General features: G+C 38.0%; 1 protein-coding gene across 4 annotated transcripts in view; it reads right to left on the bottom strand.

The window, feature by feature from the left end:
* VTI1A (vesicle transport through interaction with t-SNAREs 1A) overlaps nucleotides 1–17,847 on the bottom strand; it is a 270,364-nt gene that overhangs the window by 2,241 nt on the left and 250,276 nt on the right. For all 4 annotated transcript variants that reach the window (XM_068688567.1, XM_068688571.1, XM_068688572.1 and 1 more), the window contains one exon: nucleotides 1–738. This exon is cut by the window's left edge and continues 2,241 nt beyond it. In XM_068688567.1, the coding sequence (XP_068544668.1) occupies nucleotides 645–738 (94 nt within the window). In that variant the 3' untranslated portion in view covers nucleotides 1–644. The remainder of the gene's footprint in view (nucleotides 739–17,847) is intronic.

Here is a 17,847-nt window from a genome sequence, read left to right as displayed (position 1 = left end):
TCTTGATGGAAGTGTTTTGAATAAGCAAAAAAGAAAGCTTAAATTAAAAATAAAAAGTTAAATAATGTTTTGGATTTACAGGAGATATTAAACATCATCTAAAGGTTGCTCTCTTTTAAAAACTACCTGCTGTTCTTAACCAGCTTACCTCTATTACCATGATTCATGATCAGGAGTTAGCCACAGGAGACAGGTTCACTTTCTACATCATTGGCCTGAGCTTTACTTGTATTCTACATCACATAAGGTCAGATACTGCTTGATATTCATACACCCTGTATAGCACAAGAAAAGTGCAAAGACCATTTTTACCTCTCTAAACTCTTCCAACTTACATACTAATTGCCTGGGGTAGAATTGGACACACACTAAGTCTTTCTAGACCAGAGCAAGCCCTCCCCCAAACAAATATTAAGATTCCAGAAACATTCAGATAAAGACAAAAAATATAAGAAAAATAATCAACCCCACATGCCATCAACTATGCCATCAATAATACAAAATATTTTACACCACTTGCACCTGAGTTGAATAGTGGAAAAGAGAGGGAGACTCTGTCAGTGCAAGAGAATGATTCATGTGACCACTTTGTCTTAATTACTCAGAACAAGCAGTTTGTTGCTGCTTAGTGAAGAACAAAGATATCAGCGTCTCTTGACAGAAAAATAAATAGCCATCGCGGTCGTGAGGATGATGAAGAGTGCCAGAACAACAATCAAAATTCGGTTTTGGATGATCCTGAAAAAAAAACACAGAAGAGACAAAAAGAAAAAACAAAACAGTGAGAATAGTAGAATATATATAAAACATTAAAAAGAGATACAAAGAAAACTATTATGGAGAAAAGGCATGTGCCCACAAATTTAGGATTTCCTACACCATTCTGAATATCTTGATTCTTTTCATTTCTTTCAATGTCCAGTGTTTCTAAACATTTCTTTATGAAGCTATTAAATCCGACTTTAGCATTCAGGAAAGAATGAGCCTTTTCTTAATTATGCATACATATACACATATATTAGAATAACTAAAGTACATGACGTTACAATTTATTAACCTTCTAAAACAAATTAAATTATTACTCCTCAGCTGATGCAATCCAAGCAGGGTGCTCTGTAGTTGTAAATACCATTACATTCTTAAAGCCATTCTGAAATCTTCACAGCTTAAAGAAACAATTTATTAATTTTCAGGGGATTTTATCATTAAGGTACAACATTTCAAGGAAACACATGTCAATGAGATACTTACTTGTACTAAAACACCAAGGGAAAAGTATAAAAGATAGTTTTGAATAAAAGGATGATATAAAGAAGCAAGTGTCAAACTGTGAAGCTTATGTTGTAAAAGCATCTCCTGTCTCTGTAGCATACCTTTACTTATGGTAATAGGCAAATGTTACACTTACTATCGTGCCTAAGAAAATGGAAATTAGTACTAATAAAAAGTAGTAGAAAGTCATAATATTGTTCAATCATTTTTGTGAGAAATCCCTGCTTCTAAAATCAGATGTCACATCGCTTCAGATTTCCTGAATTTAATAGGTCAGTTAAAATGGATAAATCAATTAATATTGGAATTTGAGGTATTTTACAAAAGCATTCTGAATTGTATGAATCTAATTTTTTTTTCCATTCTCACAGAGAAGGAAGAATATTTTTATAGGCTTTTTGTGAAACTAGAACTTTTGCAAAACATATTTGTACATGAAGCATATCATCAGAATTGGAGAGATACAGCAAACAAAACAAAATAAAACAAAAAAAATCAAACTCAACCCAAGAAAACCAATAATGAAAGAACCCTACATTATTTTTATTCTTTTTTATTTTTATTACTTTTTTTTTTTTTCCTCATGCTTCTGCAAAACAAATCTAAACAAAGCTTTTTACTAACCCATGGTAAAAAAGTAAAACTGTTTTGTGAAGCACAAGGCTCAAACTTGAAGAGAGAGAATGTAATGTGTTAAGCTGAGCATATTTCATATGGTGAAAGAGAGAAGAAACTCTAGAGAGCAGAGGGGAGTTTTCCTTGGTAAGTGTTTTTCATTTGGATGCGGGTGAATATACATATAAATTATATTGGAAAGTGTAAAGAAAAATGCAGTTTTAACCAACTCCAGCTCTCTCCCTGCTTACCCCCCACCTAAAGAAAAAGAAGCAAATGGATGGATGAAAACTGTCACATCAGACAGACACCCTCCCCTGTGACACTCTAAAAGGACTAGCTCTCTATCCTCCTGACAGGTTACAAAATGATCACATTTGCTGACACGTCTTCCGCAAAACTGCTTTAGTGTTTGTGTCCACTTTCCTAGCAGGAGATGAATGGGCTGCTTTGTCCTCATTTATCACTTAAAGCTGAACTAAGATCTGTCTCGTTTATTTTTCCCTTCCTCACTAGAAAGGCTCAACCACAGCATTAATTCTTTTGCGATGACAGCTAATTCAAACTTAACAGGCAATATTTACTCTGCCAAAAGGATGAGGAGGAGGGAGGGATGTTTCTCACTCTTAAAAAAAAAAAAAAAAGTGTAACAGGCTAACAAAATAAAGCTAATTAAGGGCTTTTGGTTCTTGTTGGTTTGCACTTCAATTTAACACCTGAACTTACAAGCTTGTCTTTTGTGGCGGGGTGTGACATTCTCTGCCAAACACCTGATAACAAACGATTTGCCCAGGCAAATGCATGAAAACCAGAATATATATTTACTCACTCACCCTCATCACTCCTGAAAAGACACTCAGCAAAATTGAAACTCAGCAGTGAAATAGATTAAAAGCATGAAAACTCTTAAAACATTCAGCCTTAAGTAATACACAGTGCAGCTGGCTTGACAACCATTTTATTTGTGGGATGTGGGCCCCAAGGCATCCATAATGCTAATTTACAAAGGATTAACTGTGAGTGAAACTCGCTTAATCTAACACATAGTTAGGCAAAGGCATACGTAACATACCGAGTGTTTAAATCAACTCCTCCTATCTCTGGCCCCTGAAAAGGCATTTCATCATCTGCGATTTAAAATTACATTTTTATAATTTTTTTTATTTTTAAAGCCAAATCCTCCAAATGCTTTATTTTTAATACTCTGGCAGTACACACCCAATTGCAAGATTATTTAATCACTGTCCATGCCTCTAAAATCCTTGTCAAGAGAACATTGAGCTAGGCATGCTGCCACCTGTATCTGCTAATTGAAGGTTCACTTACAGTGGGAATCTAGGAAATACATATCAAAGTTCAATTTCTAGGAATCTGAATTAGTCTGCACAGTGCAGCAAAAGAATATCATATTAAAAGGAACAAATTAATCATGAAATAGGATGGATGTTATCAACAGACTCCTACACTGAAGTATTATATACTTTTAATATTCAAGCCCACAGTTAAAGATTAATTTTATATCTTTTAAAAAAGAATAACATCAAGTTTTACTGTTTTACTTTCAAGTGAGCAAGTAAAATTAAACTAACTGCAAACTACCAGAAGGATGGGGCTTGGAGAAAAAGGATAGAGTGGTCTGGTAGCAGCAGGACAGACTTGTGGAGGGGACAGCAAAGAGTGCCTGTGGAAGCCTGATGCCAGGAGTCACTGCTCAGACTGCGAACACAAGTTCTGGGTGTCAGCACATTTCAGATCTCAAAGTCAATAGGCAAGGGCAACCCTTTAGAGTAAAGAAAAAATGAAGAGGAAAGGGGGTTTTGCGTGGTGCTACGCAGTCAAGCCAGCTCACAGTGGTAGAACAATGGTTGGCATTGGCAGGACCCATCTGTAGAGAAGCCTATAGTGCTGTCACAGCCAGACACTGCCAGTGGGTATTGCTCTAGGCAAAGCATCAAGGAATTTAAATGGGGGAGGGAGTGATAATACCAAAGGGGAAGAAAATGGGGCCTAACACTCACTACAAAAAATCCCAAAGGCTAACACGCTCACAAGAAGCAGATGATATTCTTTTATCTTTACTACACCTTAAATTCAACAAAATCTGGTGAATGAGGAAGCCCAGATTCTTCTTTGAAAATGCAAAGCATGTTTACAGGGTAAATAATTTAAGAAAGAATATATACTTGAAAGAAGACACCCATTGAAACATCCATGGCTAAAATGCCTGAAGGCAAAAACTTGTGCATTTGCATGCTGCATTTTATTAAGTTAGCACACTGTAGCTTTAAAAGAATGCATGGCCAAATTAAGAGGAATGTGTGACTGAAACATCAAGGATTCCTCGAGTTTACATTATGAATCATAGTGCTGTTGATATGAGATGAATTAACCATTTAGTCGATGCAGCTTGTGCACTGAATTCACACCAAGTTCTGCTGGAGCCCGGCGTGCTGGAGCTTGTTAACAGCCAATGTCTACTGCTCCTTTCATACTCGAAACTCGAAGAGCACAAGGGCTCATTCTGCTTTTAGTTAGAAGAGTCAAAAAATCTGTGCTTTTAAACCAAGCTCCATCTAGTTTATCATGGACAGCAGCCCAAAATATTTGGGTGCAAAACCACATAGAAACAGTAACTAAAGCAGATGCAAGGGGAACATTAAAGGATGTCTGGGAGAGCACGCCGGGCTCGCTTGCTGGGCTATCAGCGCTGAAAGCACATCCTATTGCTGGTGCAATTCCTTCTGCTCCCCATTTCTAAACACCTGACCCTCTTTGCCAGCTTCTGGTCACAGTGCCTAACCTCTGACCACCGTCACACCGGAGGCTCTCTCTGGAGCCTGTGCCAACTTTATTCTGTGAGTTGATGAGCCACACACACAGTCTGCTTTCCTTCCAGGGAGCGAGGGGATCACCCCTTCGATGTACAAGGAGGTCACTGCTTTGGAGAAAAAGTCCCACACCCATTTCCAAACACTGACATCCCTGGCAAATCCGTTCCCCGTACCCACACCACACCAGAAATTGTGCTGCCTTTCAACATTGCAAAACCCAAGATGATTCTCCCCTCTCTGTAGCTTCAGACATGCACACACACAATGGGTCCAACTCTGTTTGTGACATGTTTAGATCTGTGCCGTATAAACACAAAGCAGTTCCCAAATAAGCTTTTGCAAACCTTACATTAAGGATGCCAACCGTGTTTAAACCTTTTTACAAAACTGCATTCATTAGCAGGGGAGTGCACGACATCTATATGGGTTCAGCCTGATGTCTTGCACATGTCTTAGTGCCTGATTGACCAGCATTGAATAATGATGCCTTGCCATTAAGCACTGATGGTACAATAACAATTGTCATGAAAATTAGCAATCATGGTAACATGTTAACTAAATACGGATATAAACGAACCAGTGCAGACTCTGGGTGCTTAAAGAGTTTTGTGTGCTTAACTTGAAATAATGAAGACTACAAATAAAATACAGCAAAAATTTCTTACAGAAGCTCAACTCTGACACTGATACAAATAAAAAAAAATGCAAACGGCTTGGGGAACCAGTTAGCACACATTCATTACAACACAGCTCTTTATTCTTAAAGAAAATGTCTTGAAAAATAGTGTCCTCAAGAACACAGACTGATTGATGACGGAGCACTGTCCAACAGTGTTTCACTGTAATATATGCATTTAAGATGTAACTAGAAATGATTCCTATCAGTCTACTGGGCAGAAAAGCTTCTTCTTTGTATACAAGAGTACCTTTTAAATGGGCACTTTGAATTATATTTTTAGGTACTCTTTTATTTGTGACCTCAGTTTTTGCTAACATGCAAAAATATAGGTGCATATAAATCAGTGGCAAGTGGCTTTTAAATACCCAACATTCATGAGCAAATCAGCAGACTCAAACAAACATAAAGTGTAGGTTCAGTCACACGAGGAAATACATACCAGTATTTGTGAAATATATATCAGTAAATGTGAACTTAAAGTAATACAGCTATACTCGATTACCTTCTGGGACAGACATTATTATTACTATATCTAAGGACATACATGCTACTATATATCAGGGGCTTTTAAATCAGAGAACTAGACCCAGCATAGGGGAATAAAATGTTATGATTAGTAAAGCAAAGCCTTAGATACATAATGCTAAATCTCTTAAGTTAAGGGTATCTGGGGGCTGTTCAAGTAACTATTCATCTTTCCAATCTTTAGGTTTAAGAATGCTTTTCTTAAATAAAAGCAGCTGAGAAGAACTAGAAAGGCTGTGGCAAAACATAAGGACATGGCAACCTACTGAAATAAGAGTAAGAGATCCCTGCCTAGCAAAAATTACAGCTGGTTGGAAGTATCTCACTTGAGACATGTTTCATCATTAACAACAGAAATTAGAAAGCAGAAATATCAGTCCAAAAAATACCACCACAACTTGCATAGAACTCCCTAGCCCACTTTGAGCTGACTTTGGAGAAAGTGAAGAACTTGAAAATAATCAAGGTTTTTTCCTCCCTCCTGAAACTCTGAAAATAAGTTCAAGTTTTTTTTTTTTTTTTTTTTTTTTTTTTGTGTTCTCCAGGTGAGCAGAACCAATTCCATTGTAATTGTCATTGCATATTTAAAGGTGAAAAGGCTCTGGTGGGTGAGAGAATGGCTTACTTCATGCCAAAAAGGCCTAACTGTCTGGGCTTCCCCTCCAATCTGGAGACAGGCCATTTCCAGTAGGAGCCTATATCGTGTTCCTTGAATTCCCTCCCAAAGGTGCTATTCCTTGCCTTTGGGCTATGGGTTCTAGTTTCCTGTGTGCAAATTCTTTTGAAAATCAATAAAAAAATGCTGAAAACTGAGCAGATAATGAGAGTAAAGATTTGGAATTAGAGGAAAGGGGAATAATAATAATAGAAAAGAATAGAAATAGAATAGAATGGCATTTTTCTAGGAGAAGAACATTTTTTTTTTTAAGAGATAGACCTTACAACTTAACTAATATATTGTGGCTGGGGAGTAGTGCATGCAGCGATAAATACTCTAGCTTTAAAGATCAGTCTAAAGGACTGGAGCTGTATACTTATAATAACATGGATACCAATCTCTAGTTATAATATTACACTCAAACCACATCAATGTGTTTCCACCTGGGCTCTGAATGAAAGAATGAGTCATGTAATAACAGGTGCAGGAAGGTAGTCACACTATCCAGCTTTAAACATACAAATTATATCTAGCTAATCTCTCTCAGCTCCCTGTGTATATGAGCTAGAGGCCTGCTCTGAACTGCCTTCTCTTTTTCCTGTCCATATATGCATCCCAGGAGAACTAGTCAGTTAAGTTAGCTGGCTAGGTTAGGTGTCTACAGATTTGGTAGGGATGACTATCCTTCAAAGCTTAAAGATGAGGTCCAAGCAAGAGTGGCAGTTTTCCCAAGACCAAATTGGCTTGGAGAAAGCTTGTTTGCTCTGAAGGCAAAATCATCCACCAAAGGCTTTATCAAGTTGTAAAGTGTCTTTTCTCATTAATGAGAAAAACTACAGAGGTGAAACTCACCAGTAACTTGGTAGATTTCATCAATAATTAATTAGCCAGTAGGTACCTTGATTCACCATCTCTCTTTAAAGGATCCCATATTTCCACACAAATTTCTGAGCAGAATCAACCCCCCTTTCTCTTTGACAGGAATTCTGGAGGAACGGGAGATGGGAACAACAGTAAAATATCTCCCTGGTACGAATGCCTCCTGAAATGCCTCCTTGTGGTTCCATGGCTCAAGGAGATACGTTTTTTATCTCAAGGAGATAGGTTCAAAGAACTACATTTTGTCACCTTCTGACACTCTCACAGTTAAGACTGAAAATTAAACTAAATTTCACAGTATTTGTTAGTTAAAACACTGAGATATCTAATTCTGAATTGAAATCTTGTAATACATTCCAAATATAGCAGAGGTGTATGAGCACCTTTGGAATACAGTGTGATTTGGTGGCCATCAGGATCATGATTATCATAGCTTACACAAATTCTGTCTCAAGGAACTGGTAGTCTCAGGACATGCAAATAGTATACAGGTGACCACAGAAATCTGGGGGGAAGAAGTGGATGACAGCTCAACTGAAGTGGCCTGAGAAGGAAAGATATCTGCAGGACTGACTGGAAGACAAATGTACGAAGACTTCAGCACTGAAACTGCAATAATACGGAAAGCCGAAAGAGGACCTCGTGGACAGTAGAACTTAAGATAAAAAGGCAAAGGGAAGGATACTGCACATCTACTAGCTCAGCTTATTCATTGATTATTTTTAGAACACATGGGAAGGTATTTCTGAAGGATGAAAAGCTTGCTTCCACTTATGAGAGACTGACATTGAACATTTTTCTGCACTGTCCTTAGTGACACAACTTCAGCTTTCTCCTGTCTCCATGTCCGCTCCTTCCATGGAGGGAACAAATTAGATTATTACTGTCATTAGGAGGAACAGCGGGTGGCTTCCGGGGCCATGGAAACTCACCAACCAAAACTGGGGGGGGGGGGTTAATTCATTTCATGCAAAACTGAGGCAACACCAGATCTCTTTGGCAAGTCTAAATGAAGATCACGTGTGCAGTAGCAACTGCAAGTGGAAGGAGTCAAGGTTGCATTAATCTCCAACCAGCCTTTCTCAGGGTACTGAAGTATCAAGAAGAACAAATCATACATTTAGTCACCTGAGCATGACTAAGAACCATAGGCCTCAGCAAACATTACAAGCGCTTTAGAAAGAGCTCTGAGGGAGGGTAGATAGCCCAGCTGTCAGAATAATGGCATTCTTCAGCACACTGACCACATATAGCCCTTGTCCTCAAACAGTTAATAGGAAAAAAAAAAAAAACAACAAAAAAACAAAAAACAACTAACCCCAGCCCCCTCAAAGCTGAAGCAATTACTTCTCCAGCAGAAGAAATGTATGCAAGCTATAAAATGACAAGAACATACATGATTACAAATGGACTTTTTAAATAAATATAGTTAAGTCTATATTCTGTGCAATGTAAAGAAAGCAAAGTTGTCTTAAGTCTGCATTTTATCAACTTTCATAATCATTAGATAGCACTACAATATATATCTTAAGCTGATGAAAGAAAGTAACATCTTTTACCTTGCCTCACTTTAATGATAAACCTACAGCTTTTAAGTGTGATGAACCTGGAGACTGGACATTACTTTGCTTATATTGTTTTCCCCTTATCATGCTATATTTGACTGGGCATCTTGTTGTATGGCAAGTTTGCTACAATTGTCTTAACAGTGTTGACCTCTTTTGTAAAAACCTGGAGGCATCTGCAACAATTGTTCCTGAAGATGTGCTCTCCAAAATGTTACCATTTCATGGCACTTCTTGAATGATAGAATAGATTTTTTTTTTGGTATGTATTCTTTTTTTTTTTTTTTTTTCAAATGCTCTAAAAGAAAGGAAAACAATCATGGCTAAGGCCATTTGTGAGATGGCATTAAAAGAGCCTACTCTGAGACAGATAAAAATAATGAGAATCTTTCTGTCAAGAAGGATTTAGAAAATATCACTAGCATTATTAAAATTTAATTTTTTACTGTGCTTTTTGGTTCCCCCTTTTCCAGTGATAATGAGCAGGACTGCACACCTCCACATTGCTAGTACTTGTTTTGAGCAATAAATTCAGCCTTCCAGTCTGAAGACATTTCAGACAACAATTTTGACTGCTATAGGCTTATTTTTCAACCTGTTCTGTGCTTTGAGTCTTCCTATAAAAACCAGTTCATAAGCTAATTTTCCACAAGGCCAGTGGAACAAATAAAAATCAATTTTTGCCCAACTGGTTTAGAGAAAACCTGGGAATAGTGAAGACAGAACAGTGAAAAATAAAAAGAATCGATGTATTCACAAATGGTTTACCTGATAGAGAACTATCAAATTAGTTGACAGGAGATACTTGCCACTATTAGAGTATTTTCTTTTCAGCATGTTACAGTATTTCTATTAGGGGAGCAGAAATGCTTCTACTTTGTTATGACCTCAGACACCTCGGTTTAATAACCACACCGAGCCTCCATGCATTCTGTAAAACTACAGGGCACAAAGTCAAAGTGCAGGAGCACTTGCAGATCTTGCAACCGGAGGGACCTGCAAGCCCAACCTGGCTTAGAGTGGGTGTAAGTTTTCATGATCTCGTAGAAAGAGCAAAGATTCCTGTCTCAGTGAACACAGGGAGACGTTCATGACCTCAGGCCAACCTTGTCAAGAGGAATTTGGTCCATCAAGAAAGGAAAAAATTGTAAAACACTGCCCAGACTTCCCTCCCCAGCTAGAAAAACAGATGCTCAGGAGTACGCTGAAGACTAATTAGTTTAATATCTCTTGGAGAGCAGAATACAAAATTTTCCAAAGACTGGAATCCCATCCTTAGACTTCAAAAGTTTCAGAATCCCAAGTACAACTCAGGACATAGACTTTAATATCGAGGTTCAGTCCATTTCATAATCCTCTCCATTAATTAGGCAAGTGATTTTGAAACTGCGATACTGGGAAGGGATTGGGTAGTTTCTTATGCCTTATGTCTGCCTGCAGTCAGAAAAACATGTCTGAAAACTGACTGAAGAACAGAATCTGCTTTTTAAAACAAATTAAACATCATTCCTGTAGAAATAATACAAATCTGTAATTTACAAGCTTAAATATTAGGAAAGCTATTTTTAAGTAGCTGTAATCTTCACCATAGTACATAGCATTTTATACACTCCTTCATTTTTATGAGTTGGCATTAGAATGTGACTCATTTTAACAGCAAAAAAAAAAAAAAAAAAAAAAGGATTAAGTATGTCAATCTGAAGTCAAAGCTGCATATTTCCTATTTAAGAATATTGTAACACACCATGGAGACATCATTTCTAGGGCCAAACAAAACCTTATTCAGTAAAGAAATGGCATAAAATATAAAATATTTAGCAGAGGAAGGGTACTTGGAGTTAAGCAGTTTCACTGCCAGTAAACAGCATCATAATAAATAGTGTGTATCTAGGAAAAAAAATGCATACCTGTTCTTCCCTATTCAAGATGTATCATGTATCACCTCAGCCTTGGAAACTAATGACAATATTGCCCATCTACTAAGTATATTCAGGGAGAAACTAAAAACACCACACATTTTGATTCTGAATCTCCTACAACTGATGTTAATTTGCTTATGATATCTGCCTGATTTAGAGCTAATCTTCTGTAAATTGACTCCTAATGCTGTCTGAAATAATCCTCTTAATGCTGGTCTGTCTTGAGTACTTTATATCAAATACCATGAAATATTCAAGCATATATAAGGCGTATGGTATTTGTAGTGCTGTTGGCTGCTCTCAAATATTTGCTGTGGGCTCAACTGTGCCATGAAGAAACAAGCATGGTGCAGAGCCATGCTGCCTTGGGGCAGCTCCAGGAAAAGCACCAGGTCGTGTTGCTCTGGCTGTCCCCTTTGAAGGGGACAATACCCTGGGATTGTGTCTCACCACTCCTGGCCACGGCAGAGAAGAGATGCTCTTTGCCTCTTTACAAAATGGTGCAGGAAGGCGGAATTCTGTATTCCAAACTTCCCACCTCCAGAGCACATGATAATGAGAAAAAGCAAACAGTTTGGGCTTTGAGATTTCAGAATGACAACATCAGTGTTAAACAGCACTAATTATCAGGTGGAAGCCTAATCTGCTAACTGGTTTGAAAAGAGAGAGACAGACAATTTCGTTTCTTCAGATGGAAAAAATACATTTAAGGGTGTTGCTTCAACATTGGTCAACTTAATTATTATTGTCAGTGTGCAAACTCTGTATTCAAAAATATATTTTTTTCCACTAAATCCATTGGAACAATTTTTTCCCCCAACGTTAATTTAACGATACAGCTGAAAACCTAGTTGATACTGGTGAGCAATGCAATTCCAACATATTATTTTCTTGGTTTTTGAAACTTAAATGGCAGGCACACGTTTGACTGAATGGACCTCTTTATGTTTTAACAGGCAGTTTATTGGCCCAGACTCCAACATATAACAAGCACAATTGCAAGAGCAATACATTTTTTAATTGAAAAATTCATGTATTTTTACTATGAAAGTAACTCAAATTACAAGAAACTTTGTCAGGTAAAGGGCTTAAATTTATATATATATATACATATACATATATATATATATATATATATGGAATGTTGTTTAGAAATTATATTCTTACCATAGCAAATGCTTACAGGAGGCTATTAAAAGAAAAAAGATATATGTTGTTTAAATTGTATTTTATTGGAGCTTGTTTTTTTTTTTTTTTCGTATATTAAAGAACAGATAAAGCACAGTGATCAGTGAGCTGTATGTGTCCAACAGCCCTTCAAGAGCCTTGTGGAAATGTATAAAACAAGCAGTGATACAATCCTTTGCCAAACACTGTCATAAATTTTTTATTTGGCAGCTAACATTCTCACTAGTTTTCTTGGCAGCAATTGGGACCTTTAGCAAGAAAGGTGCAGGAGAAAAATACCTTGTTTAGAGATGTTTTCAACACTTTCTGGGATTTTTCAGAACTTCTGCCTGCAGCACATTTTACAACCACAGTCTCCAGTCACCTGATGAGTAGGTGGTGGTTTAAAACTTTTTTTTTTTTTTTTTTAAATATAGACAGCCTACTACCCCCCTCTGGCCTTCAGCCTCCAACGTGAGCATGGAGGGGGGCTGCGTGCTCCACAGAGATACAAGTGGTTGCTCCTCTCTGTCTAGACACAAAACTGAAAATAATATCAGAATGTACTTTTCATTGCTCCTGATACTATCTGTATCTTATTCCCTGATGACAGAGATAAATGAAAGGCAAACATGTGCTGATTACTTTTGCATTTTTGCTTTGGAGATCTCTGCAGAAAAGCTGGTCACAGGTGCAGCTACCCTGGTCAGCCGGTGGACTGACTGATAAACAGAACTGTGAAACAGATTTCTGTACCCAGAACTGCTCTTCAAGGAGTGCTATTTTTTTTTTCTTTTATTCTTTTTTTAAGATATACTAAACTTGACATCTGACGCAGAGCCTTCCTGAGTGCACCCAGATATGCTGATGCGTTGTATATGTGAAACTATGGTTCCAGCAGTCCAACGACTTGGATTGTACAGGCTGGAATTATATAGTGAGCTCTCACCAATTCACTTACAGAGCAGATGTTTTATTTTATGGTCTTTCACTGTTTCAGAATAGAAATAAGATTAACCTCTTTTGCATCTCAGCAACTTCCTGCAAAACTTTCACAACATGACACATTTCAGCCCTTCCCATGGACATAAAGAAAACAGTTTGTCTTAACTAGATGTGGACCAGGAGAGGCACGTTTTCCTTATTTGTCTGAAGTTGGAAAAGTTGGAATTTAGTTTTAGACAGTATAAATTGCTTTAAACACATGCTTAATTAAAGTAACGATGCTACACTTATAAACACAACCTATTATGCTTCCCCACAGCTTGTGTTCCAGTTTTGTCTGTCTTGTTTACCAGGGGCATCATCTGCTCAAAAACTTTGTAGAGCACACACAGACATCTAGTGGCTGGTGAAAACACTGCAAGCATGTCATTGCATCTGATACAGCTCTATTGGAGACACTGAAGTTATGCCAGGTATGAGTTGAGCTAATTTTGTCTCTGTTACAACTATGGATGGGCAATCAAACAGAGAGCGAATTGCTCTCTTTGTGCCATCTCATGTAATCATGCTGCCTCTGGTGAGAGAGCTGCTCTCTTGGCAACTCTGGCTTCCCAAATTTCCCTAATCGCTGGTTCATTTTAATTCACAATCTGAGCTATTTTTGCCTTTCTTCAGAACGGCCTTAAATTTCTCTCTCCTTGCTATTATTTTGTTTTACTCAGAAACTGAAGGGTTTAGTTATGTAATGTCATTCAACAGATAGGTTCTCTGAATGCACACAGTGAAAGGCTATTGGAAAGCGACAGAGTAAAACAATTATACAGAAAACAAAACACACCAACAAAAAATATACAGTCAATAATAAATTCTAAATTGCTGGTAGAGGAATACAATTTGATCTACAGCCCACATCCCTCAATGGAAAGATGTCCATAACTTCAGTGGGGTTTGAGTCCCACATCTGCAAAGGAGATCAAGAGCCACGGTTTTGCACAACGTTGTAAGAATTCAGCGCCCTGATTCTGCTCTCAGTTACACCAATTTAAATCAAGCGGTACTCGGTGGTGTCATAACCCTGTACATCTGTGTCAGACCCTGTGTTGCAAGGGCAGAGTTGATGCCAAGAATGCAAAACAGATGTTGCTTTCCTAATGTTTTCTTGTTGTCATTTAAGTTGTTTTTGTTGGGTTCTGTTTTGATTTTGGTGAATAAAACAGGTCGGCAGGACTTTTCAGAGGGCAGACTGGAGCAACATTTCTGCATCTTCTCTTTCATTTTGTGTATGTGTGTGAATATGCAGAGAGTTTGAGTTACAAGTGGGAAAAATCTTTTTTTTTTTTTTTTTTTAAGCTTCATTTGAGCTATGCACTGTTCCCTTGGGGCAAAGTGAAAGGTAGCTATTTGCGGATGGGAAAAGGGGCTTTTGTGAACAGCAAAACTGCATCACCGAAAAGCTTAAGAAAAAGATTTTTTGAAGTTATTTTTTACTACAATTTTAAGAGGAAACGGGGATAAATATATCTTTTTTGCATGTTGACTCATTAACAAATTTAGCAATAAACACTTTATAATTAAGTCCACTAGTTTACTGCTGTCTAGAAGTTTCTCAATACTCTGCACAGAAGGTTTTGGAAAATGTAGAACTAAGTAACAGGGAAGGCAACTCCCAACAGCTTGCTCAAGCAAATCTATCAGAGGCTTAAACTCACTTCTGAACACTGAAATTTGAGATGCCGTATCAAATAAGCAGCTCTTTTTCCCTCAAGAGAAGAAACTGGGTGTAGCTAACCTAGTGCATAATAGGTTTATTCTCATTCACAAAACAGGAATTACTTTATGGCCCCAAAGTAAAACTAGCACAGAAATATACTAGCAGATTTGCTGCAGATGTGTGTTGTGACACGTATGCAGGGAATCTGCTATTAATCACATGCTAAGATTTTAATATTATGTAGGGTAATGCAGGCAATCATTATAGTGAAGGTTCTGGATTCATAAAAGCCTAACCCACAAATGGTCTTTTAAATTTAATACATTTGAGCTCACTCTCACACCGCACCAGTTGAATTCCCCGATTCACAGCCTCCCCCAGCCCCCTGCACCCCGTTACATACATTTATTTCAGTATCTATTGTGTGTTTCTTTTTGTGTTTGTGCTCAGCTTCTTTCACTGTGACACATGACAGTTGTTGGTGAAAGTGCAGCTTTTCAATTCTCCCCCTCACCGGACTATGACAGGAATGTCCTTGTTAGAGGGGCTGTTTGTAAGACCTCTGGATCCGTACCTAGCACAGGAAATGGTCTGGCTCAGATGCTGGAAAAGCCATCCTTCACCTGAATCCTTCACAATTTGTGTCCGAACATAACTAGAACCTACGTATCTGTACCCGGGCTAGGATTACTGCGGACAATTATACCGTGGAAATGCATTATTCTGACAAAGCAATCAATCACATTATTTCTCACAATTTCAGTTCACCCCTAAAATTTTCCTTACCTCCAAAGCCAGCTGGATATTATATTACCAAAGCTGTTGAAAGGGTGTAACACTAACCATGAAGCCAAAGGCCACTAAAACTATGCAATGCATAAATTTTTATTGTTTGCTCAGCATTGAAATCTCATTAGGGCTCATAACTCATCGGCACACTGCAAACATTTGCATCTGCTGATCATGAGAACTTAGAAGGAATGTACACCTTTGGCTAATTTACTTGTTATGTTTTCAGATGAGACTGTGTGCGTTGCTTTTTACTTTCTTTTAAAAAAGTCCTTACCCGGTTGTGATTTCAATGTCCACTTTTTAAACTGCACACATTAAAACTTTCATTTACAGGCTCTCAAGGTTGTTCTGTTGCTGGCAATGTTCATGATCATCATTTTACAAAAGCTTCATTTGACTTAGTATTCAGGACAATCGCTGTTTGAAAACTGTGCCCCATAGAGCATTTCACTTCATTCATCCTTTCTGTTTTATGCAGTCACATTTTAATTAGATTAAAATTTGTCCTCCAATTAGCTTTCATTAAAGTATATAGTTTACAGCAAAAATCTCCACTGAGTTGTGCTTCAAAACTGTGCCTAAAGTTTAAAATGAAATGACTGTGCAAATGAAGTGATTATGAAGATTATTACTATGCAAAAAACATCAGTCGCTTCTTGGTTTACTTATACATTTAACTCTGTAATTTATTTTGCCAACTTCAATACCTCTGTGTTCTCCAGAGTGGTAATCATAATAATACCTTGCAGTTACAGGATACCTTTCATTCCTAAGGATCCTTAGGGGCCTGATTCTGCAATCCTTATGCACATCAGTAGCTCTGAAGTCCCTGAAAGGATCTGAATGAGCCGTGCTTGCTCCACGTGAACCAAGCCTAACTGCAGGTCGAGTCCTGCTCTCGGGTACCCACGTAACATGACTTGGTTTGTGCGGCTCAGAACGCAAAGCAGGTACGACCATTGTGTCAAAAGTCCCCTCACCTACTTCTGGCTGAGATGTAGCAGCTGTTTAATGGAGCATGGTTACAAGATGCATGTCTTTAAACGTGAAGACAGATATTCCTCCCCTCCCAGTTAAAACTGCAGAGAAAACTGAGGATGTAATTATCCAAAGTGGAAACGGCTCAGTAGGATGCTGGGGCTGCATCCCTTGTGTCACTCAAGTCTTCAGATGCAACTCTGCCAAGTATCGGATGCCCAGTTGCTAATACCTACTGCACATGCAAATTTATTATGTGCTGAAGGCAATATAAAGTTTACAGTTCACAAGGCTGATCCTACAACCAGAACAGACATTTGTTCTGGAGCAATCTCTCAGTGGAACACATGGGACTCTGTGCTGGAGCAGAGCTCCGCAGAAATGGATCTGTTTGCAGGAAATTCTCTTCCAATAGCAAGAGCTATAAATATATACTCATATTTGAGAGAGAGAGAGAGAGAGGGATGCAGCCAACATCTTAAAACTAAAAATAGAGATACTTGGGTTACAAAAACAGGGACCTGTCTTTGCTCTAGCAACATATTTCCAATAGGAGGAACACAGTTGAAAACAAATATTTTATTACAAGTGAAATGTAGTTTACAACCATGAGAGAGTGTTTTCAGCAAAATACAGGAGTGCAAAAAACAGTGTCTCCTATTTTTCATGCATTATTTGGTTGAACAATTATTAGTGAATCTTCACATCACTGAGGTAACTAGCATTATTCCCACTCAGCAGATGGCAAAACTAAAGTTTAAGGGTGTCAAAGGCTAGAGGGGAGTTTATTGTTTAAACGTTCTGACTCCATGCCCTGTACTCAAGCCAAGACCGTGTTTCCAAGATGCAAAGCATCCAGCAGCAATACTAATTTTAGGAGCCATGATCAGGTCTGTCCCTTCCTCCCCCTACTCCCATCTCCTCTTGGTGTTCATTTCTGCCATCACGTTACAACATGCCAACCTCAGTTGTGCTGATTCAACAGCTCGTGGATCTATGCGATGAATCAGATCAAGGAACTGATCCAGGATAAAAAAAGAAAAGGAAAAAAAAAAAAAAAGAGGAGAGGAGGGCTGTTTTACATGGGCTCAATTTCATTTCAAGACATTGACTCTAGAACAGAAGTGTCCATGAAAACGAGAGGATAGCTGGATGTAGCACAGGGATAGAATTGAGTAGTTTTGGGGGCAAGAGATCCCACTATCGATAATGATGGTTTCAAATCACAGAACTGACACCCAAAGTGTCCTGAAGTTATTGCATTTTCATATTCTAACTCTTTTACACCTCTCCTTCCTTTTACTTTCCTTT

The sequence above is a fragment of the Anas acuta genome, chromosome 7 (genome assembly GCF_963932015.1).
Source record: "Anas acuta chromosome 7, bAnaAcu1.1, whole genome shotgun sequence".
In the NCBI taxonomy this organism is placed as follows: Eukaryota; Metazoa; Chordata; class Aves; order Anseriformes; family Anatidae; genus Anas; species Anas acuta.
The sequence above is the reverse complement of the archived record's forward strand: the minus strand, read 5'-3'. Positions and strand labels throughout refer to the sequence as shown.